The sequence below is a fragment of the Platichthys flesus genome, chromosome 14 (assembly GCF_949316205.1).
Source record: "Platichthys flesus chromosome 14, fPlaFle2.1, whole genome shotgun sequence".
Taxonomy (NCBI): domain Eukaryota; kingdom Metazoa; phylum Chordata; class Actinopteri; order Pleuronectiformes; family Pleuronectidae; genus Platichthys; species Platichthys flesus.
Window position 1 is genome coordinate 20745160 of NC_084958.1, and position 23800 is coordinate 20768959.

At 43.2% G+C, this 23800-nt stretch overlaps 2 protein-coding genes across 15 annotated transcripts; one reads left to right on the forward strand and one right to left on the reverse strand.

The window, feature by feature from the left end:
- Positions 1-232: 232 nt before the first annotated feature.
- fubp1 (far upstream element (FUSE) binding protein 1) lies at positions 233-12148 on the forward strand. Of its 12 annotated transcripts, XR_009924082.1 has the most exons (21): positions 233-367; positions 780-903; positions 2300-2335; positions 2490-2526; positions 2617-2663; positions 2753-2824; positions 2913-2970; positions 3084-3246; positions 3356-3454; positions 3901-4041; positions 4129-4231; positions 4460-4720; positions 5271-5431; positions 5511-5662; positions 5775-5851; positions 6040-6180; positions 6487-6561; positions 6970-7032; positions 8620-8777; positions 9015-10933; positions 11498-12148. XR_009924082.1 is itself a non-coding variant. In XM_062403794.1 (20 exons), the coding sequence occupies exons 1-20, from the start codon at positions 233-235 to the stop codon at positions 9021-9023; spliced, it is 2112 nt and encodes a 703-aa protein (XP_062259778.1). In that variant the 3' UTR covers positions 9024-12148. The 12 variants fall into 12 exon arrangements, 11 of the variants coding, with proteins under 11 accessions (XP_062259778.1, XP_062259779.1, XP_062259783.1 ...); XM_062403794.1 differs by having other exon boundaries at positions 9015-12148; XM_062403795.1 differs by having other exon boundaries at positions 6055-6180; positions 9015-12148.
- Positions 12149-12192: 44 nt separating this feature from the next.
- Positions 12193-22892, reverse strand: miga1 (mitoguardin 1). Of its 3 annotated transcripts, none has more exons than XM_062403817.1 (16): positions 22751-22892; positions 21321-21477; positions 19570-19741; positions 18815-18933; positions 18555-18687; positions 18272-18417; positions 17107-17230; positions 16859-16959; positions 15403-15509; positions 15243-15315; positions 15070-15156; positions 14890-14988; positions 14671-14805; positions 14529-14582; positions 14297-14413; positions 12193-13969 (listed from the first exon to the last, which is right to left on the reverse strand). In XM_062403817.1, the coding sequence occupies exons 2-16, from the start codon at positions 21417-21419 to the stop codon at positions 13757-13759; spliced, it is 1779 nt and encodes a 592-aa protein (XP_062259801.1). In that variant the 5' UTR covers positions 21420-21477; positions 22751-22892; the 3' UTR covers positions 12193-13756. The 3 variants fall into 3 exon arrangements, with proteins under 3 accessions (XP_062259801.1, XP_062259799.1, XP_062259800.1); XM_062403815.1 differs by having other exon boundaries at positions 15403-15512; XM_062403816.1 differs by having other exon boundaries at positions 15403-15512; positions 21321-21519; positions 22751-22873.
- Positions 22893-23800: the final 908 nt, after the last annotated feature.

Consider the following 23800-nt stretch of genomic DNA (forward strand, 5'->3'; position numbering starts at 1 on the left):
TTATTTAGGAAAACTACACTTAAAGGTAAACTTTGCAGTTTTTATCTACCTTTTATGGTGGAATTTTTGTTATTTTTATATTTTGTTCATATTACTATGATTCATCGATAAACAAAGTTCACCACAAAAAAAAAGTATAATTCTGTTCAATGCAATTTGATCCGGAGGCGTTAAACAGCCGCTCTCGCGAGACTTGCCACGCGACCACGAGAGTTGCTTCCACCTCCCGGGGATGAAAACCGCCATCTTCTCGAGCCGAGCAGCAGAAGAAGACATGGCTGACTACAGCAACGTGGCTCCCCCGTCCTCTAACTCCGGTGGCGGGATGAACGACGCTTTTAAAGATGCTCTGCAGCGAGCACGACAGGTAGGAAGACCCGTAAGATCATTTCATACTTGATTTATACCAATGTTGATAATTCCTGTGACGTTTTTTTGTGTTTTTCTGCTGTCGCGCACGGGGTCGGGCCAGGCGATGCTAAGCTAATGCTAAACCGACGACTCACGTTACGCCACATTGCGAACGGGGGGGGGGAGCCATTTCAGCCTAGAACTCGGGCTGAAATTGATAATTACAAGAAAACAAGTGGATTACACGATCGTAACCGTTTATTTATAACAATATCACCCGTTAATCGAAGTTAAATGCTCCACTTTCGTTAGTGGAGGCTTCCGGGCAGCGATGGAGGCCGCACGCATCGTGTTACTTCAGAGCCACGAGACAAAGAAAAACACAGGAGAACTAAATGGTCGTTCTATGTCCTTTTCCCCTTTTTCAGATTGCAGCGAAGATCGGAGGCGATGGCGTCGCGGCTCCACCATCAAATGAGTTCGGCTACGGAGGCCAGAAAAGGCCCCTGGAGGACGCTGGTGGGTATTTTCCCATGCCTAACCTGAATATCGGTCAGTGGCTCAAATCGATTCAATGAAAGTCTTAATAGATGATGGTGTGCCTGCCCGTGTGTGATTTAGCAGCTACTTCATTATACTCGTGTAGATAATGTTCTTAATCTAGAGATAAAACTGTGTAAATATCAAAGTGGTTTTGCCAAGTAGTTATCTAACATCACTACTAACCACGTTGAAGCAGTTTGTTCTCCTGTGGTCGATGTTGGATGCTTTGTGTAGATGATAGCATGTGGTTGTTTTCACAGCTTTTTTCTAATCAATGTGTGATTTGTGGAATCTAGGTATTTGAGATATTGGTGCACAAACATCGAGAGATAGTGAGCACACAAACGTGGCTTATCACTTCCAGGGTTTAGGTACACGTTGGAAGTGGTAAGGCACGATTTCATGATGGTTTCTCTGGGGCCAAGACACTGTGGTGGTGGGGGGTTACTGGTCTAAAACTATCAGCCATTTTAAAACATGCATCCACACATCTCATTATTTTGGCCAATCACGGGTTGTTTTTCACAGCACATCAGGTTTTGGCAAGAAAAAAGCACATGTAGCAGCTGCTGTGTCCTGGAAAGATCCCTACCATTTCTTTAGGGATTTCTCTGAGTGATACCAGGAAAACATTGGTGAACGAACTGCATCTGACTCGTATTTAGCTAACCTGTGTCAGATCTAATTTTTGTCCACAGTAAATATGTAAGAGAACAGAAAGAACATGTTCTCTTTTTAACTTGTTTCCTTAACAGCAGAACATGGGACATTTGTCTATCGAAACTCCTGCAGGTTTCACTGGGCTATTCAAAGGCTAATTCATGCTCGCTCTTCTCAAAATGCATTATGCAAGCAGCCATTATACAGCTCCTCGTAAAAAGGCCCTAGTAACGCTCCATTCACAGAGAAATTTGTCTGAATGGAAGCGGTTCCTTAAGTAATGGGGCTCAATAAGTACACAGGCCTATGGTTTGTTTTTAGACCATATTGGTACGTTTGTCAAAGATCAGGGAAACAACCATGACCTATAACAAAGGTCCTAATTTCAATGCATTTAAAATGTGGATGGTCAATGATGAAAACTCATGCACCACGCTGAGAAGCTGATGTAAAAACCAACCACAAGTTCTGAGACCTGAACACACAAACTATTTACACAATCACTAGTAATTGTTTAAGTAAATAACTCTGCCACTGTAGTGTCTAATTGCCCCATAGATCTTTCATATAATTATAGAAACTGTAAAAGTTGAAGGATCCACATTGATGGAAACTTGGCTGTGTTTCTACAACTTAAGTAAATGTACTGAATAAACTGGTGGCCTTTTTCAAACCCTGATAGTAGTGTGATTAGAGGGTTTTAATAACAGATACTTATTCTGGTTATTGTGTCGTGTTGTCACAGACCAGCCAGAGACGAAGAAAGTGGCTACAAGTGATGGTAAGTGAAGCAATGATGCCATGGTGGTAGTGATGGCTCATCACATCACTATAATTCTTGATAATTCTCCACTCAAACTAATTGTCATTAATTGGTGGATGACTTACACCCATAATGTGTTTTACTGCTAATGTTTGTATCGTTTTTTTTGCAGCCTTTTCAGGAATGGGAGGAATGGGTGGTGCCCCAAGGTAAGCGACACAGGTTGAATTCAAATGTTTACCATCTAGACTTTGCATATATTTGTGTTCATTATTAATCTTGGCACTTTTCATTATTAGATCATTGTCAGAAGAGTTCAAGGTCCCAGATGGAATGGTCGGCTTCAGTAAGTTTGTCATTTAAATAGTTTAAAAAATAAGCACAATTAATTTATCGCTTGGATTGCGTTTTAACACTCCCACCCCTCTTGTCTAGTCATTGGAAGAGGGGGCGAACAAATATCACGTCTGCAGCAGGAATCTGGCTGTAAAATACAGATTGCCCCTGGTAGGTCTGGTATTTTTGCTGATACAGGGATATCAGATACAGTCCTTTATGAATGGTTTGTATAAACGTTTCCTCCTATGTGTTATAGACAGCGGTGGTATGCCAGACAGGTCGGTGACGTTAACGGGACCACCAGAAGCAATCCAGTGAGTAACCAACACTTGTGGGCAAATCTTGGTGTAAAATTTCAATCACAGGCTCAATTGGTTCCTTTTGAAGAGTTCCAGAAAATGAATCATGGTAATTTTTCTACCATCAGGGGTGCAAAGAGACTTCTAACAGAGATTGTCGAGAAGGGACGTCCAGCTCCAGCGTTCCATCACAACGACGGTCCGGGAATGACTGTTCAGGAGATCATGGTCCCTGCCTCTAAAGCCGGACTTGTCATTGGAAAGGGTGGAGAAACCATCAAAAGCCTTCAGGTGAGTGTTCGGCCTGTGATCAGAAGTGAAAATATGAACCAAAGGCTTTGGGAGTAGTGTCAATTGGAGACCCAATAACTGAATATATGATGTTTCTCTTGACCTACAGGAACGAGCCGGGGTGAAGATGGTCATGATCCAAGATGGGCCACAAAACACAGGCGCAGATAAGCCACTTCGAATTTCAGGAGAGCCCTTTAAAGTTCAGGTAGGTCATTGTCCGCTAGCCTGTTGCATTCACAGCACTTGTTAAATAAACACACGCAACACAATGTTCTTGCACAACCCATTAAGATCTGGATAAGTGGCTACAGACATTGAACACAGGGTGATTGGACATTTGTGTAATTCCTTCTGGGTTAAAAACATCTTTGTTAACTTACTTAATATACCTGGAGCTGGAGGAGTTGGCGTCATGCTTACATTAACTCACAGTTGTTTCCTGAAACATTGGGGCTACACAATTACACAGGCCTTTCGATGCAGTTAGGTTGATGGTCAATGATGAAAACTCATGCACCACGCTGAGAAGCTGATGTATAAACCAACCACTAAGTTCTGAGACCTGAACACAAACTATTTAGACATTAATCTCAATCACTTATTGTGAAAGACCGAGTGGTGATGTAATGTCATGATTCTGTTTCCCCTCAGCAAGCCAAAGAGATGGTCATGGAACTGATCCGAGACCAGGGCTTCAGGGAGCAGAGGGGCGAGTATGGTTCGAGAATTGGAGGAGGTGGCGGTGGAGGAGGCGGCGGCGGCAGCAGTAATGGAGGAGGAGATAGCTTGGATGTGAGTGTTTGTAATAAGTTACTTCTTTTTGTAATCTTGGGCATGGTTTTTCCGCAACATCTTATGTTTGGTTTTGTCATCATCTAGGTCCCCGTCCCCCGGTTTGCGGTGGGTATCGTCATTGGCAGAAACGGAGAGATGATCAAGAAGATACAGAATGACACGGGCGTCCGGATTCAGTTTAAACCAGGTGAGTGTTAACTTATAGATCTGAGAACAAGCTACTGAATAAAGGCAGTTAAAAAGGTCAATGATGAAAAATCATGCACCACGCTGAACAACTGATGTAAACCCCAACCACAAGATCTGAGACCTGAAACAATACAAAGAATTTAGACACAGCTATTCACATTTCCCCCTGACACCAGTATGAGAATCTGATCTGGATAGGCTCTAATCAGTATGTTTTCCTCCTCAGATGACGGCAGCACACCAGACAGAATAGCACAGATCATGGGTCCCCCTGACCAGGCTCAACACGCGGCAGAGATCATATCTGACCTACTGAGGAGTGTCCAGGCTGGAGGACCCCCAGGTCATGGTGGTGGTGGTGGTGGGGGCGGCGGCGGTAGAGGGCGTGGCCGTGGGCAGGGCAACTGGAACATGGGGCCCCCTGGTGGCCTACAGGAGTTTACCTTCACAGTCCCAACAATGAAGACCGGCCTCATCATTGGAAAAGGTAAGCTTAATGCTCTACTCAAAATGCATTATGCAAGCAGCCATTATACAGCTCCTCGTAAAAAGGCCCTAGATGCATCCTCTTCAAAGATATGGTTGGTCAAGAATGGACGCAACGTTCTTACATATTAGGACTAAACAATTGCACAGGCCTATGGTTTATTTTTTTATACCAGATCAGTAGGTGAGCTTTGTCAAAAAGATCAGATAAACAACCCTAACCTTAAGCAAAGGTCTATTTCAATGCAGTTTTGTTGATGGTCAATGATGACAACTCATGCACCACGCTGAGAAGCTGATGTAAAAACCAACCACAAGTTCTGAGACCTGAACACACAAACTATTTACACAATCTCAATCACTAGTGCTATTAGACAATAGGATCAGGGGATTAAGTGTTAACTGCACGTGTTCTTGACTGGGGCGCATGTTATAGTATTTCAGGCTCACTACAATCTTTTAAAAGCTCTTCTTGGAAAGAAAGTTAGGGAAACACTTTCAAGGATCATGGCATTTCACTGTTGTAATTTGTTATACCTTAATTCTTCAAGGTGGTGAGACAATCAAAGGCATCAGCCAACAGTCCGGAGCCAGGATCGAGCTACAGAGGAATCCTCCACCCAACGCTGATCCCAACATCAAAATGTTCACAGTCAGAGGCTCGCCACAACAGATCGACTACGCCAGGCAGCTGGTGGAGGAGAAAATCGGAGTGAGTTCCTGGGTGTATTTGAAAACTCTTGTAGTGACATTTGACTAGTATTTGTTATTAAATTACTTTGTGTTTTCAGGGACCAGTCACACCAATGGGTGGCCCACATGGTCCCCCAGGTCCACATGGAGGCCCAGGCCCACATGGTCCTCCTGGGCCACCTGGACCTCCCGGGGCTCCCATGGGTCCATACAACCCTGGACCATATAACCAGGGACCTCCAGGGCCACAGTAAGTACATTTAACCTCCGTATTTGATTTTCATCTTTTTAAATGTTCTGTGATGACTATATCGAGGGATTTGAAGCATGTGCTAAATGTATAATTATTCATTTTTCATCAGTGGTCCACCCGCACCTTACCAGCCTCAGGGATGGGGCAATGGCTACCCACACTGGCAGCAGGGACAACCTGATCCAAGTGAGTACCTGCTCGTAGTTGATTTATTGAGTTTAGTCTGATTTTTAGTTTGCTGTCATCAGCACATGAATTTATTAAGACTTAACATCAAGAAATTCTTTCCTAAAGAGGAAACTGTAGAGACCCTGGTGATGGTTTATGTTTTGTACAGTTGGAACTCAATGTTTGGTCCCATTTGTTGTAACCAGACGTTTCTGGTCCAGATAAGGCAGCAGCTGATGCCAATGCAGCAGCGTGGGCAGCCTACTACGCTCAGTACGGACAACAGCCACAGACGCCCATGACCCCAACAAGTGGCGCTCCCGGCACGGCTCAAAGCAATGGCCAAGGTAATACATTTCTTCCACAGTTTGACGATCGTCGGTGCTTCTAGAGGAAGCAGAATCTTACAGACGAGGGTAGATCAGTGTAGTCTATTAGCTTTACTTCAGTAGTGTCTGCCCGGTGCCTCTAGCAGGAGACTGCTGGTTTGGTTTCACCATGACTTTGCTTTTGCAGAGGACCTTTTTTTTATATTACGCAAGGGACAGGAAAGTTTTCTCCACCATCTCTAGACTGAAAGCCCGACCCAGACAGGTGGAGGACAAACCACTGCGAGTGATTGACTGAATTACAAGTACGGTTTTTTTTAACAGGTGACCCACAGGCTGCAGGTCAGAGTGGACAGGCAGATTACTCCAAGGCCTGGGAGGAATATTACAAGAAAACCGGTATATGATCGTAGTTTCAGTGTACACCTACTGACACAAGACAGTCTAAACAGCCACGGGGCCTTCCGTCAGCTTCTTTTTCAGGTCTGGGGATTTGTCATTATCGCTGGCCTGCTGTGGAGAGTTTTCAGTGTCTCCACCTGGTTTGACATTTGGTGCCTGTGCTGTTTAGACTGCAACACTTTGTTTATCTCCAGGACTGAGCTGTCGACACAGAACCTTCTTATGAGCTTAGAGTAGCTTACTCTCTAGTCAATCATAGGGCTTTGTCCACACTGATGGCAAACTATTCTAATGTTGCATGACTCTTACTGCTACTGACTGTGTGTAGATTTAAATGTTTGATTTGTAGGTTATTTTTACTATAGTACCATTTTACTATAACACATTCCTCACTTCTCTTTGCAGGTCAGCAGAGTCAACAACCTCAGGACTACACGAAAGCCTGGGAGGAATATTACAAGAAGCAAGGTGAATACTCCTCTTAGGGATCACACCTCATTGATTTAGTATTCCCCCCCTCGTGGCTGAATTTTTATTGGACTTCTCAACTCTTATTACTGCATTTGATTGCAGTGACTGCACACAATACTTTTATTTTCTAATGCAATTAGAATTTTTATCACTGTCATGCTGGAATGTTTTTTTATAAAGGAAAAATGAACCCAAATCAGTTTGCAATACGTGTAGCAAATGATTAAAGAATTAAATGTGATCCTCGTGTAAAGACTGATTAGACTTGAATTAGTCAAATAAAAAAAATAAACGTTCGTAATGTGATCGTATTTCCTTAAGAGTTTTAATGTGAAGAGTCTGGATTAAACTGACTCTAGTAGCTGAGGTCAAGGTACGGTCAAACTCTACAATATTGTGAATATGTTAACTTAATTAATACTTTTTCTGGCCTGCAGTAACATCAGATAATACATTTTACATGAATATTGCAGGAGTGTCTAGAGGCCGCTGCCCGTGATTGTAGACCTGTAATCTGTTATCGATCCATTCATCCATTGTCTGTCATCCCTGTGTGGAGTCATTTCACATATTGACCAGAGAATTCAATAGTTTAAAAATGTCATCAGTTCCATATCTGCTGAGCTAATTAGTCTGCCTGGAAGGTTCATGTTAATGTGGGCGGCTGCGTTACTCCAGCTGCTCTCTGTAGTGGAGTTGCTGCTTTCCCAGCCGCCCTAGAAAAAGCAAAGAAGGTATCTGACTCACCCGCGTGAGATGTCGGTGTTGGGTTCGTTCCCCTTCTTACAGGTTGTCCTCTGGGAACATGAGAACATAACCTTAACCAGTTTGAAAAATGACTATCAATAAACTGGTAAAATACTAGACTAAACCGTTTCCAGTCAATTAATAAGGCCAACTCTGCCCTCAAAGATGTGAGGCTTTCGTTAGGGTCTTATTCAACAGCTGCTCATCAAACTTAAAGTTTTTCGCACTGCAATATAAGAATAGTTAGTATTCAGACATAAAGAAATCGTGTGATCTGAGAACATGTATAAAGTAACACAATTTGCTGCTGCGTCAAAGCTACACCTAGCCTATTCATAGACGTGTACCCTATGCAGAGCCCAACAACGTACCCTGATGTGCACCTCCACAAAATCTCTAACCATGCATGGAGGCGACCAGGAAAGCAAGAGCTGTAAATGATCCCCTTGGTATCGTTGCTTGTCTGGCAGACTGGCCACTTCAGTTCAGTTAAAAGAGATTTATCTCCCACACGATGTGCTTGGTAACACTCGCCGTTGTTGTGAAGTAAGAAATTACGATTTTGTAAATCAAAGAAACAGATCACACTCAATGCCAGCGTAGGAACTCTACTGCCCCTAGTGTTTCGAAGTGTAATGGCAGCGCAACACACACCTACACGCAACTATGAATGTGTAGCCCTGACGCAGAAGCATGAATTGGCCTCTAGTACTGGTTCAACTGGTCTGCTCTGGACTTTCACCCTTGAGCTCGTAGCTACACCCCAGTCTGTAGTACGGAAGTAAAATAAACAATATATTACTTCATTCACATGTTTTCTCGTCTTTGGCCCTCCAGGTCAAGCGGCCCCTCAGGCCACTGCAGCAGCGGCAGCCACCCAGCCCGGAGGCCAGCCTGACTACAGCGCTGCCTGGGCGGAGTACTACCGGCAGCAGGCTGCATACTATGGTACCAACAGCCCTCAGGCGATGGGTGCAGCACCACAAGCCCCTCAGGTACACCCCCGATAAGAATCTGCCCTCCACATTCATGTTTACTCAGTAGTTTGGTGCCGTAACCTCCTTCCTCCCCAAGGTCCTCACAGGGAATCCGGTGGCTGCAGCACGTACACAAACTTAACCAACACACAACTTCCTTCCTAAACAGGTTTTATAACTATTTGATTTACGGAAGCTGAGTCCACTTTCCGCTGTTAACATGCAACGTATCTTCTATGTATTTCTTCTGCACAGGGCCAGTAATGTGAAGCGGACATAAAGTAAATGCTACATTGTCGAAACAAAATCCTTTGTTAAATGTTTGGATGCAGACGCCTTGATGAGGATCTTAAATTTCCTTGGTTTCAAAGTGTTTCACAGAGATGGCAGATTTCCCGGCGGACTTGTCCTCTTTTGTTTTTGTTTATTTTTTCTTCTTGTAAATGCTTTGTTTTTAGTGAGTTAATTATACATATGGTCATTCCAGTCCTGTATCTACATTAAATGTGGTTAGAACTCCTGTTTATTGAACTGTTGACATTACCTTGTAAATCATCTCAGTTTTAAAAATGCTATTGCCTGTTGTGTTTTTGCAATAAAACAAACTGAAACCTCCTGTGTTGGTAAGTTGGGGTGGTTACAGAACCAGACGGGTGGGTTGCGTCAATTTCTGTAAGTTGTTTTTACCTGAGGGGGAAGGGGGGGAGGGTTGAAGTTTAAACGCAGGCCTAGTGTGGGTTTCATTGTTCAAAATGGTCGACTCCAAGTTGTGCTGTCCTGTCTCTCTCCAACTGTCCATAAGGCTCTTAGATACATTATGTGCGTGCAGTGATCCCGAGCGGTTCAGACCAACAAACGTCCTCTTGTAGATTGACTATTTTTAATTATCCACTTCCTGTTTTGTCATTAGAAAGTTGACTGGCATCTGTGTATCGTAAACTCATGCATTTACCTGCGTTGCTGTGGCACTCTTGTTTTTAAAAAGTCTTTGCCTGGTTTGACCTTGTTGAGGTAGTATGCTCTGTATTTTGCCTTGATAGACACTTCCTCCTCCTCCACAGGCGAGTTTAGAAAAGTGGTAAGCAAGTGTTTTTCTTAACATGTTCCTCTGAAAACGTGGTTGCAAGAAAATGCTGCATTTTTTTTAGTGTTCTTATAAACATATACATAAATATATATATATTCTTGTGCTGTTCTTTTTCCAGGACAGTCAGGTAACTTGTATGGAAAATGCATTGAAACGTTTGTCTTGCCCATTCTCTCCAGTTGTGATCTAACTCACATGTATAAATTGTCTTTTTATAAAAAAATGTTTTTTTAATATAAAAACATTGCAAAAGAAAACGTATTTTTGCTGTGCCCATTCTGTTAGTGTTTACCCAGTATAAGAACGTAGATGTTGTAGGGTCGGGGGTGGCTAAGCAGTCTTCATCCATCAGTTGAGCCCTCCTCTCCTGTAAGTACCAAACTGATTTGAACTATTGAGAGAAAAACGCCTATTTTTGATGCTTTACAAAACTTGAAGCGATGTAGTACTTTTTTTGTCACATATTTCCATCCCCCCCCCTCCATGTGTTTGGGTAAGTATGAAATGTTCCGCGGAGAGGCTTAAGGACTTTGTAGATGTTTGATTCTCGTACCACATGTTTCTGAGACTTGCCTTGTGTGACCGTTTTAACATGACGTCTCTGACTCTTCACAGTCGTAGCGTGTTCTAGTCTCTGTGTAGGAAGTTGGATTATTTCTCTGAACTGAGGCTAGAATGTCGGTGTTTATATCCACTGCCAGTGGAACTGTTTTAAGGATGTCATGTGGTTTTTACATTTCTGACCTGCCAAGTGCCATTGTCTAGTCGAGACTCCTGTTTTTTTACAAAAATGCCATTTATTGCTGATCGTCCCACTGCATATATCCAGTGTAGCATGCTTAGGTTTCTCATCTGATTTCTTCAATGTCCTATATGAGCATGTGGAATGATGCGAGTAGCGGAAGTGTTTCTCAGTAGCTCCGATATGATGACATTTAATCTGCTGTTGAAAAAGGCTGTTGATTTATATCTTTTTAAAAAGTCTAAAACAATCTCTGCATTGTTCACTGATGGCAAACAGTGCGATATCTGATCTTTGCAGTGTCGTCCCTGACCTTGCACCTTAGGTTCTGCCGCAAAAACACAGGTAAGCGAAACCTAAGGAAACCAGTGTTTCTGTTCAGTGACCAGTATGACATGTAAAGACAAATGCTTACCTGTGTCGTTAACATGCCTCCAATGCATTCATGCTTAGCCGTAAAGATATTTCTGAAAGTCTGAACAGTCCATATTTTTTGAAGTAAGGATGATCTGCCTTCCTGAATGAAATGCATGACGTGACTTGTATGATTGTGACATGACGTTTTGACTTTTCAACAAATCAGTAAAACGCTCTTTTGTAGATTACCTGAGGAAATATCTTGTAATTATCGTATGTGCTTAATATGATGATAGCCTTATGTTTGCATTCCCGGTAAGTCTGATAGCGATTTGTACATTGATGTAGTCATCTCTCACCCTGGTGTAACAAACCGCATGCAATGCAAACCTGTTGCCAGTCGTTAGCCATGTGCCGAGCTGTCAGAACGGTGAAATACATGATGCTCCTTCATTTTTTTATCCTATTCTCCTGTCGTGTTGTGAATCTGCCCTGAACGTGCAGTGCAAAGTCTCTTATTGAAACGCTGCTGCCTTCACTTCTCGCTCACAGTGTTGGAGGACGCTGCAGGCTTAGGTCGTAGAGTCAGGCCCTGTCGTAGTTTGCTTCCCCCCCCCCTACTCAAAAAGGAGGAATCCTTTGAGTCAGTGCCACTGCTGAACGTAGACCGTTCGAGAGCTCCGGTGATAAGGTAAAAGAACAAAACAATAAACCCAGCAACGCATTGAAATTTTAAAATTCTGTGATTGCAAAAGTGTTGGTCAGATTTCTGTTTTCCTGCTCGGATTTGATTTCTCTCTTTAAACCATGCCATAGTGTATTTAGAGCTGTCTGTTGGTTTACTGCTTGATTACTTGCATTTAGTCACACTTAGCGAACAGGAATGTGGGTTAGAGAGTTGGACGAGGACAGGAACTTAACACATTTTCTATAACATATGCACTGTTTCTACTGGGAGTAACATTTGGGGTTTCTCTAGTTTTAAAAGGTCACATAATGTGTTTGAGGCTTTTCACTCTGTACATGTCAGATACTCAGTGTTTCAACACACAGTTGGAGTGGGTGTAGAAGACTAAACAAGGAGCATGCCTTAGAGGTAAAGAGGTTTCATGTGCTGTGTATATTCTATTGGTTTGTTTTATTAGTGAACTGTTCTGACTTTAACATGTTGCCATGTTCATCAATAAAGTTGTATCAAATAAACCCGACCAGTGCATTTCATAAGAATTCCAATGACACAACCACCATTTAACACATGAACATCTTTATTAGATTCTTTTGTTTGAGGTGAAGTCACAAATGTTTCACTTGATTTCCTGAAGAGATGAACGACCTGTTTTTAAATCACATGGACACTGACTTGTTTCCTCGTGATTCAAATTACACACGGGATCAATTAACTCTAAAGAGTCTCTCCTAAAGTGAAGCCATGTGATGTTTGACAGAGCAGCTTGACTGTTAAGTACATTACACAGTTCAATGAGTAACAGTCCCATTTCTTCATAGTTCAAATACTTCATGGTCCAAATCTTAGATTTAGTTTCTGAATCAAACTGATGAGGAAACTAGTTCCACCTATGATCGTATTTGTTTGCTGATAATTGTCCCAATCATTTGTTTTAGCAAATAAAGTATTTCAGATTCAGTTCCCATCAAAGATCGACAAAACAATATTCACATGAAAATCTGAAACATGAGAATTAATTTTATCAAGTGAGATTATTTCATCTGTCCATAGACACAAAGCTCTCAACTGAAAACACGATTTAAGAAGAACAAAAAACTAATTTATTTTTTAGAGGCAGGACTGGATGTGATATATTAAGCGCAGACTTACTGGAGAATGAACTGGTCAGATGAACATTCAGTGACAGATGAAGGCTTGAAGATGTGAATGTGACAGTAAGGCTTCTTGTGTTTGCCCGTCGTGAGGAGCTGAGGGACACCGGCTGATAGACAGCTGGGCGTTTATGAAACAGTGATGTTTAAGCTTGGACTTCCTGTACCTGGGACTCATTTAGGTGGTGCAACAAAACAATATCCTCTCATATCTGACAAAGTTCTCTGGTCGACTCTCAAACTGTTTCCCTTTATAAGTTACTTCCCTGGGCAGCATGTGCTTGTAACCAAAAAACGCAAAGTGCATTTAGTAGTTTCTCGTTGCTGATGTTCAGATGTGGAAATACATCTAATAAATATCTCATGAGGTTCATGATATTCAAACCACTGCATGTTTGAAGCTGATCACAAACTCCATTGACACGTACAGGCACTACTACAACTTCTACAAAATAAACCCTGCGTCATTTAGCTGTTTAACAAAATAAATACCTTTTTTTAATTTTTTCACATAAATTGCTCTTAATAGCAGCAAATACACCTTAATTCACAGAGTTATATCTACTGCAGGAGAACCACTGCCGAGTTAAATTCTAAATATTATTGCTGTGAAATTTAAAACGGATGTGCACAGTGGGGAGGGGCTGGGGGAGGGGGGGCGTGCTGAGGTAATGATCGTGTGTGAAGGCCGACGGCTGGTTCAGTTTATGAAGATCCTCTGACACAGAGCGATGAGAGCACAAGGTTTGATGGGAAATGGGTTTAACGTTCATATTCTATAGTAGACATTTAGTTTCACCAGATGGGTGGAGGTGAGGTCAGAGGGTGAAGCCATGAGCCTGTCGGGCTCTGACCCTCTGATGTGTTGTTTCCACACCGACAGTTTGCTCTGCTCCGACTGGGGCGGATGATAAATGCTGTGGTTTTCTTGTGTGTTCTTTGAGGACCTGCGTCTGAACCTCCTCCCGTCTCTCACTGAAGCCCCGCCCCCAGCAGAGCGCTGGGCAGCAGCTGCACCTGCGGGGAACTGCTGACGTGCCGCAGCGGGTCGGTGCCCAGGTAGGCCAGCAGCAGCTCGGAGCGGCGGTGCAGCAGGTGGAGCATGTCCTCGGCCAGACTCTCCACGGACGAGTATCGCACGTTGTCCAGGTCGAAAATTTCCTTCAGGAAGTGCAGCACCTGGTCCTGAGGGAGAATGTTGAAATGGATGAAAACTGATATTGAGGTCAGAAGGTTCATCTTTTCTTATATCCACAAAGTTAGCTAACAAATATTCAGCAAACAGTCAGCTATTTTAGCTTCTTCCAACTTCTGTAAATCGATTATCAACTTCTTGTTTCAGCTGGACCTCATATTAATCAGATTAATACTTTCTGACTGTCCAAATGTCCGGGAGCTGTGATACAGAGCTGTCAACAGGGAAACTCCATGTATAGAACGTGTATCTTGAAGTTGTTGTGTGTACTGTTGATCTTCTGACCCTCACACTGTAAATATGAAAGACCTACTGACCTTGAAGAAGCAGCAGAAGTCGTGCAGGGAGCTCTTGGGACCCAGGAAGCCCCAGGCCAGGACCGGGCTGATCTGTTCACACACTGCGTAGAAATGAGCGATGAAGCCGTCGGGAACCTGAGACCGAGGGAAACAGGAGAATATTAAACACGTGGGTCTGGGACTGAGGGACTTGAGATGAAGATGTCAGATCATCAGCATCTCTTCCATTGTGAAGGTTTCAGACTTGTACCTTCATGTGCTGCCTCTTCTGCTTCAGCACTGACCAACAGCTGGAGGCCACCGCCTGGCGAACACAAACCAAATATTCAAGTTGAAAAAGCTGAAAAGCCTCAATCTCCAGTTCTCTGAAGCTCAGATTCTGGTTCACTCACGGTTTCCTTGAAGGAGCTGTTGAGCCAGCGGTTGTTGACAACGTTCTGGATGGAGACCGGTGGATTCTCCAGGTCCTCAAACGAATCCATCAGGATGAAGTCCAGCACGATATCGTAGAAGTTCAAATGTTTCACCTGGCGAGAGCAAGAATGAAACTGGTTGGACTGGAAAGTAAAAAGTAAACTGGTGGAGAAGTTCAAACATTTGACATCACTCACTCCTCGCGTGGCCAGCTCCACCTCCGTGTTCTCCCAGTGCTCCGGATGCTCCAGGAAGCAAATCATCTCTTCAAACACTTCCTCAAATCTCCTGGGGCTCTGGAGAGCGGACGGTAAAAGTTATGAGCGGAAAGACTCGTGAACGATGGAGGATTTTATCATCAGTGTCTCCTCTCTCACCTTGTGTCCTTTAACGATGATGGACGACAGGATCTTCTTTCCTGTGTCGGTCAGAAACATCCTGGTCTTCCTCTCGCACAAAATGAGCTGGAGACAAAACAGGGTTTAACTAAAACTGATTATGTTTCCACTTAAAGGAGGAACCATGTCAAAATGCTCCGGTTGGTCTGTACCTGACACGCCTGCCGCACACAGTGCAACTTGGCCAAGAAATCAATGTCCCCAAGACACTCCAGCATCTCAGTCCTGACGATGAGAAAAGAAATCAGATGAACATCGAGTGCTGGTCGTCTAATGAGTTTCATGTGTTTTATATAAATAGATTTAATTTACCGTAGCACTCTGCAGGAGATCTGTCCGTCCTCAGCCATCTCCACAGCCTCGTCGTAGAACGACTGGTGTCCCAGAGAGAGGACGCTCCTCAGCTCCCTGTGCTCCGTCTGCTGACACACAGACACACAGCAGAGGTAGGAAGTGAAACACACTAAATAATGATCATTATAAACAACTGCAGTACAGAGAGAAGAGACGTGAACATTCTCCTGAAGTGGCGAGAAGCCTGGAAGTGTTTGTAGTTATTAACAATACAGTTTCCTCCTGTGATTCCTGAACAACCTCGTAGAGAAATATACAAATTTTAATTATACGCTTTGAGCCCAATTTGTGGAACAGGTTGACATCAGGCCCAGATAGAAGCTAGTCACGTTGTGTGAACTCTTCTCCAACTGGATGTCTTCCAGGCTAAACATCTACGAATTAGCGACAACTGCAGCCAATGAGAGGGCAGGGTGGGGTGAAGGCAGCTGTGGGACACCGGACATACTAGTGTGAAAGCTCATGTATTGTGTGACTCCCTGCTGCCAGATAGTTGTGTAGTGTGAGCTCACAACAACTGCGAGATTCCCACTCATTCACAGTAACTGTATTTGTGTTTAAGACAAAGTGAGGGAAAGTTGCTTCCTGGTGCGGTTCTGAATAAGCTGCTGTAAAAAGAAAACAGCATGTGACCTTGAGACTTCTCCGTGGTGTTTCTAGTTGATAGTGAAACCAGCTGCACAGTAACACTGAGTCGTGCAAGTTGAGCAGTGATAGCGGAATGTGAACCGTCTATTTTTAGTGACCCTGAGTTTAAGTGATCCAGTTTTCCTGCTGAGAGCTGCACCTCACGCTCACTGATCAGGAGTCAGCCAGTTGGAGGGTCTCAGTGTCTTTAACCTTTTCTTAATGTAATGTGCACCGAACGTGAAAACACTCAGGTAGAGATTCATCTTGAACTTGTTCGATCGTTTCCCTTCAAGTTGAACACGTCTGTGCTCAGGCTTCTTAAGCTGCGGTGTATTTCTGTCCTTTGTGGGTCAAGTGCAGCAGTGGATCCCGAGCTCGAGGCCTCGCGGTGACTTACTGAGCCGAGTGCCGGTAAACACAACGTGGTGAATCTGCAGGAAGCTCAGAGCGATTTAAACAAATCCTTCTGGGAACCAGTGGAACACTCGCTGCTTCAGACACTGAGATTCAGAGATTGACCTCTTCAGGTTCTTACTTTGAATTATCGTAACAGAGGTGATATCTATTACTATTTTTAACTGATAATAAAAGATTATTATTCAAGATGAGGAGCTCGAAATGACAATGCTGATAAACAGTTATTTAATTCATATATCTCTTCCACAGACGGACATTGTTTTGCTCTTAAACAAACATTTGAACTCAGAACGTTTCTCCATCGAGTCAAAGTTCTCGTGGTGCATGTGAGACGAGTTGATCTGTGGATCGAGTTGTTTCCTCTCACCTCCACAGCAGAGACGAAGGAGTCGTTGGAGGCGATGCTGAGACTGTCTCTGAGACACACCTCGTCCAGCTCCTCTCGGCACAAAACGTCGGCCATTTTATCTGAGAAGGAGAAAAATCATTTTGTTATCAAGCATTCCAACACGGACATAAACTATAACCATGAGACAATACATTGTGTTCTATGTCTATAAAGGTGAGATGTGTTTCTCTGTGTTGGTCATGTCCGGTTACACAGCAGCGACTCACCCTGGCTGTTGCTGTGGATTGACGGCTCGGACATTCCCAGCACTCCCTCAAACTCCTCCTGGAGGTTGTAGGCTCTCTGCAGCAGAGACTTCAGCCGGTGGACGAACTCTGCACTGATCACATCCTGATCACAAACACATTCAGGATGAACCAGAGAAACTCAGAAAGGTGCTGATGCTTTATCTGAACAAACTTCAATATGATGTGTGGAGGTGTCACTGCACTGCGTCACTCTTCACCTGAATAAGAACAATATTAAAGCTGCAAACAAGTTAAAAGACAGTTACTGATCAACCTCAGCTCATTGTTGAGGATGTTGATCTTGTTACCTGGAATGTTATCTTCCTATCAACACACCTGGGTGTTGTCTCTGCTCAGGAAGTCAGATCAAAGTGTTGTTCACCTGCTCCACTGGTATCTAACCAGTTTCTCAAAAACTACTGAATAGATTCCAATTAAATTTGGTGGAGGGAGGGGGGGGGACGAGTCCAAGAGGAACCCATTTAATTTTTGGATAAAAGGGCTGATCCTGAGGTGTTGTTCTTTTTCTCTCCTCCAGGAGTTTCTGTTTTAGACTGTGGTTGTTTGTTTGTCCGTTAATTAGCAGGATTATTCAAAAACTACAGGACGGATTACCAGGAAACTTGGTGGAAGGATGGGACAAAGGTCAGGACGGATCTGGATCAGGGGACGGATTCCAGGATTCATAATTCTCCTTCTTTAACATTGCAAGATGCATTTGGACAACTTAGATTCCAAATAACTGAAACGTTATTTAAAAGTAATGCATCCAGGTATAAAGGCCGGGGCAGAGGAAACATGAAGACATTTCAAATATCTTCTTCAGCCCTCTCTTGAGAATCCCCCCCCGACCTACTCTTTTAATCAGCTTTATGGAGGAAGCCCAGAAGCAGGGGAATCCTGGAGGACCAGGCAGCCGACTGGACGTCTGTCTGGGTGCCCAGGCTTAACTACTTGAACCTCACTAATCCACAACCCTTCCCACCGGGCTTCAGAGCAATCGAGTTATACAACCCAAACTCTGTGACACCAGATATGTGTTTGTGGGCAGTTTCCTTTATAACAACAGAGAATAGAAGCAGGACATTCAAGTGGCTCTTGACTCATGACACCGGCGTGTTTAATGGTGTTTGTGTGTGTTTACCTCCATGCTCTGCTCGGCGATGTCGTCTCCAGCCCCCGCTTTGACCGAAGCACAACTCTCGTGGTCGTCCTCGTCCTCGGTCTGCCTGGTCCTGAACGTCAACGCCTCCTCCCACCGCCCCAGAGCCTCTTCGAACAAATCCATACCTGAACACACAACACATATAATCTTTACAACCTCCAAAACAATGAAAACTATCTACCTCACAACACAGATCATTACAAGGAAGTACAACACAGATATAGGCTCAATACTAAGTAATGTGGTGGGTGTGTGTATTTACCCATAAGGTAGAGGTTCTCAGGGGTGGTGAGGGGTAAGTTGACGACACTGCAGATGTCGGCCTCTGCCACTCTGTCCCAGCCGATGGATTCATTTGCACAGGTGCTGCTGCTCGACGAGTTCATGCTTTTCACCTGTTATCACAACAAATCAACTTATATTTCATGCAATATGTTTGTGTAATAATGTTCTTGGGCTTTGACATCTCAAATAAAAACCTCTAAACAAGTTCTTCATAATAAAGCTGTGCCTGTGTCTCACCGAGGCCAAGCTGAGCAGGGACCCAGACAGCTTCCTGTAGTCTCCGGAGCCGAGCACCAGACCAGAGGAGTAGGCATTCTTGGAGTTGAGGGAGAGGGTGATGTTTTGACTGGTGTTATCTGGATGGATAAAGACCAGAGAGTTACTGGTAAATGTTTAAGAGAAAGATCGGAACACAGTGATCGCGGTGCAAGAGCGTGTAGCAGGATCACACAATGGATTAATCATAACTTCAGTTCTACAACAGGGTTAACAACTGAATAAAATCACCTCCATCTTGTTTTAATGATTGACTTTTCAAGTTTTTCGGCTCAAACCATTGTTTATAAAACAGAATTATACGCAGCTTGTGAAGGTTTGCTTGACAAAGTTAGAGGAAAAGCAAAAACTGCTAACACAGACAGTTTTATTGCATCAGGTCATTATAAAAACATCATAATACATAATAATTACCATTCGCGAAACTACAAATCCTGAACAGGTTTTTTTAAACTTGTTTAAACGTGGTACATATACAAATATAGAGTCATCCACGGTCCAGAATCTATGATGTCCCAAAGAATGACTCTCCCTGTTCGCCTGCTCGTTCTTCAACTTAATCCTAAAGGTCTGTTAATTTCTCTTAAAGACTCTAATTGGTAATAAATCTTCCTAAGAGAGATTATAAATGAATTAAACCAGGAGTTTTAAAAGTCAGAGGTTGGGCCTATACAGCGACCAGGGTACAGAAAAGGTTCAGTGTCAGGAAGTCTTACCGTTCCCTGTCGCCGCTGGGGAGAAGAACTCGAACCCAGCTTTCTCCCACTCAGGCGAGAGAGCCTTCTTTCTACCCTTCCTCCTCTGGAAGCGCCGTGCGAGGAAGAGGAGCGAGAAGGCACCGAACGCAGTGGCGGCCACCAGCTTCTTAGTTCCTGTGCTGACACTCACCTGGAGGACAGGTTGAGGGAAGAAGAAGGAAAAGTTAGATGATCATGCATTTTTAAAAAGGAACACTGAACTTCAGATTGCCTTCTGTATTATTGTGCATACTGGAAAATAATCTGAGTTTAACTGAGTAAGCACAATGCACACTGGTTATTAGAGAGGCAGCTATGGGAATCAGCTCCCAGCCTGTCATCTAGATTTTACAGCATCAGTATCAGAGAGCTTTCGACTATACATAGAAACACTGACGAGGAGTTTAACCACACACACCGTCGTCTGGAGCTGTGACAACACACATAATGTTGACCTTTATTTGAAAAAGCTGCTAAATAGAAAGTTGTGTTTAAATGATGCCACAGGCCTGCAGTGTTTCTGTGTCTGCAACCACACAAACAAACACAGACACACACAAACAGCAGACGTGCTCCTACCACATTCTTAATGACATCAGATCCGCGACCTGGACACACACAGACACACTGGACACACACAAACACACTCTCTCCTCACGTACGACTCATAAACGCAATAACACAGAGGTCACTGGAGGAAAATACAAGTTTACCATCCTGAAGGACACAAAAACCTGCAAAAACGATGTGGATTTTACCTGAAAATATCAAATTACTTTACAGCAACACATGAGCTTTTTTAACGTACTTTGTTTTTACTGTAATAGTAATTTTTTGTTTTTAATTTGGGTTACAGGCTAATTTAAAACTTGTGTTAGAAGTGTGTGTATCATATTTTGCAAGTATAGGCTTGATTTTAACATTTAACATGATTCTGAAAAGTCTTGTACCAAACTAGCTTTTTACTGCACCAGTTTATTAATATATCCACAGAGTCACATGTATCTCTTCCAACACGTTCTCATGAGTAATCGAGCCGTGCTGCTGGACATTGTTTCCCCATTACTCAGCGGCTGTAAGCTGCAGCACAAAGCTGCTCAGGCAGGTAGTCATACTGAACATCTAAACAGATCCAGCCACAGGTTCATCTAATCGGCTTAGAAGGGACACTATGAATGGAGCTGTGCCAAATCCAACCAGGTCAGACCTCCGGGAAATAATAACCCTGCTTCACAAACACGGATCAAAATGAACTAATATAAAAAATAAACTCCTAATGCGACAAAAGCAGGTGTGAAGAAAGGAAGTGGCACTAGTAGCACGTGTTCAGGCCTTTGTGACTCATGTTCAACCAGCATGTGCATGAAGGTGCGATGACCACGGGGTGAGGGGTTAACGATTCTTTACTCTGAAACCTAACCATGCAAATTAACTAATTACCTTTAATTTTTTTCAGTAAATGTTTTGTGAGGTCATATAAAATAGTTGTTTCTGTTAAATAATATATAACATACAAATATGGAAGTATGGAACAAGATATAAATCTCAAATCCATCATAAAATTGTCCACTGCAAAATGAGAGACTTGTTAAAGTACAGAAATAAGATCTGTGTTCCACTCAACGCCGGACTTTCAAGAATTCTTTATCTGCCTCCATCTCTCCCCCCCCCCCCCATGACCCACAGATACACACTGCTGCCACTTTCCACCGCACACAGTCAACACCAACCTGAGCCAGGGAGCTGCAAACGGACATCGGTAGGTTCACCATGCGCAGGGCAGCGTCCTTGACAGACAGCTGCGAGCACGTGAGGGTCTCCTGTGTCATCGTGGCGGTCTATCCATGTCTTTGCAGGTCTGTCGTCCACGTCTCCATCCTGCTGGAGCTGAAGAGGGCGACAGGAGTGAGGGGCATGCGAGGGTTTAACCTTGGGAGATCCAGGAGGGGATATAATCACATTATTACATAAAGCCTCTGACATACAGTGTGTGCAAGTGGCAGCGTGCAGCGAGGATTATCTACCACATACTTTATATATTGTGCAAAAACAGGATGTTGTAATACTGTGTGAGTCATCCTCTGGTCTACAGGACTGTGGGCACGCCTACCAAAGGTATCTCAAACAAGCCTCAAGACTCCGGCTGTTTGAGTACACAGGTAAATCTGAGACTTCTTCTTTCTGCAAGTACAACATTGTTTCTTCCTCTCAGCGCCATCTAAGCTTCTGTGTGTGTGTGTGTGTGTGTGTGTGTGTGTCCACCTGACACGGACAGATGCAACATCCAATTAGGTTTGCACAGGACAGGCATGTGTCTCATCATCACATGTGTGTGTTTATCCCATTTGAGGCCCTGACACAACGTTTACTGTTTACCTCGAGTATGTGTGTTGTTCATCGAGTTGTTTTACAGTGAGTCTCCTCAAATACTGACGAGTTTCCACTTTCCTGATTGGATGTAGTGAACATGAATGATATTATGACATGTCAAAAGAATAGGTTTGCATTGGGAATGGTAGAGGCACAGATTTAATGACTAAAACACATTCACAAGCTACTGGAAGGTGACCAGTAACAACGCTGAAATTTTACTATAGATGCATTACCAAACTAAATGTCTATGTGTCTTAAATGTCTGAATTAAAACCTGAAAGCTAGAAAATACTTTGCCACTAGTGAAATGTGTATATGATGTACATACTCTGCACTTTTTACAAGTTTTTTAATATTTGTATATCTCATCTACCTCATGGTGACCTGCCTAGAGCTGTAACTACTGAATTTCATAAGTGTAGATCAATACACTTATCTTATCTTATGAACCTTAGTCTGACTGAAATAACTGAATTCACTCATATTTCCATTCATTGACATAAAGCCAAAGATATTTTCCATTAACTAATCATTTCCTCCACGAGTCTCAGTGACCTGACGACACGTGTACAGAGGAAATTAATGATTACAAGCAGAAACAGTGAAATCCCCACAGCTCGTGATAATGTTATCAAACATCTCGCAACTCCAACTGGCAGCTAGCATCCAGCTGAGCTAACGAGGCTAATAACAGCTAGCTGCACGATTCGCCCTGAATCAAACAGGCTGAGATATAAACTCGCTCTTTCATCTGAACGCGTGGAGCGGGGAGTACGGGTCAGCTCACCGGTGAGTCTGGAGCTGTCCTCCGGTCGGTTCCTCCGCTGGTTACCGGTGCTTCTCCCGCTCCTCCAGCTGACCTCGGCGGCGGCAGAGTGAAGGACTCCGGCCGCGGCACGCGCCCATCTAGCTTGGATTTCAAAATAAAAGCACGCACCTTGTCAATATCTTTAGAGTTTCTGCGCCCCCTCATGGTCGTCTCAAATATTACACATATTTTTCATGTTGTATTTTTACACAGGTGAATCATGACCATAGACTTTATAATTAAGATCATGACCAGACAAACAAAAGAGTCTCAAGGGGCATTATGAAAAACGCAACAGGAAGCCCATCATTTTTCCTTTAGTGGGCATTTCGGCTATATTCCACATTTTTACTTTGAGGAGCTTGGACCAAGGCTGACATCAGATCAACTTCAAATGGAGATGAGTGTCATCACAACAAGATTGGGATACAAACTAACTCAAAGATAGATGTTTCGTCACATGGTATGACTGTGGCGTGTTTGATATTGTCAATATTGTTACATCAGACATATATTGACTGCAGCTTTACATCAAAGGCTTGGTGAAATGTTAGGATAATACTTACAAACTATCAACAGTATATAAAATGTACTAATATACGATCACTTCACTGGTGCCTTCAAGCTACTTTTCATAACTCAAGGAAGGGTGAGTCTACTTGCTGTGATAAATACACATGGGGTGTTGGTTACCTCAGTTTTAATGCTTCTCCAGCAGTCAAGTTGTGAATTTGTTATCAACAGTTAAAAAGACTAGTTCATGTTGTATTTTTACTGTAAGTTTTTGCATATCCAAATACTGATGGAGCCTTTTAGTATGTATGTTGTTATTTTATAATAATATGTCGATTAACATAATTCACATTATATATCTCAGGACCACTTTGCAAATGTTTTGGGCACTAAAAGTAAAGTGAGGCTGTTTTCAGTCACTGGAGTTATTGATAAAAACTGTCCTTGATTAAATTGCTACACAAAGAATTTAAAGGTTAGAGAAATTCCTCAGATTAATGGTTAGAGAGTCAAAGT

Excerpts from the sequence above, each read along its gene's own strand:
- miga1 (XM_062403815.1), bottom strand. The coding sequence starts at position 21,419 with ATGACACAGGAGACCCTCACGTGCTCGCAGCTGTCTGTCAAGGACGCT. Across the intron at positions 19,742-21,320 it reads TTTGCAGCTCCCTGGCTCAG|GTGAGTGTCAGCACAGGAAC; the intron begins GTTGGTGTTGAC and ends CCTGTCCTCCAG. Across the intron at positions 15,157-15,242 it reads GTGTGCGGCAGGCGTGTCAG|CTCATTTTGTGCGAGAGGAA; the intron begins GTACAGACCAAC and ends TTTTGTCTCCAG.
- fubp1 (XM_062403794.1), top strand. The coding sequence starts at position 233 with ATGAAAACCGCCATCTTCTCGAGCCGAGCAGCAGAAGAAGACATGGCT. Across the intron at positions 3,455-3,900 it reads GAGAGCCCTTTAAAGTTCAG|CAAGCCAAAGAGATGGTCAT; the intron begins GTAGGTCATTGT and ends GTTTCCCCTCAG. Across the intron at positions 6,181-6,486 it reads GGCTCAAAGCAATGGCCAAG|GTGACCCACAGGCTGCAGGT; the intron begins GTAATACATTTC and ends TTTTTTTAACAG.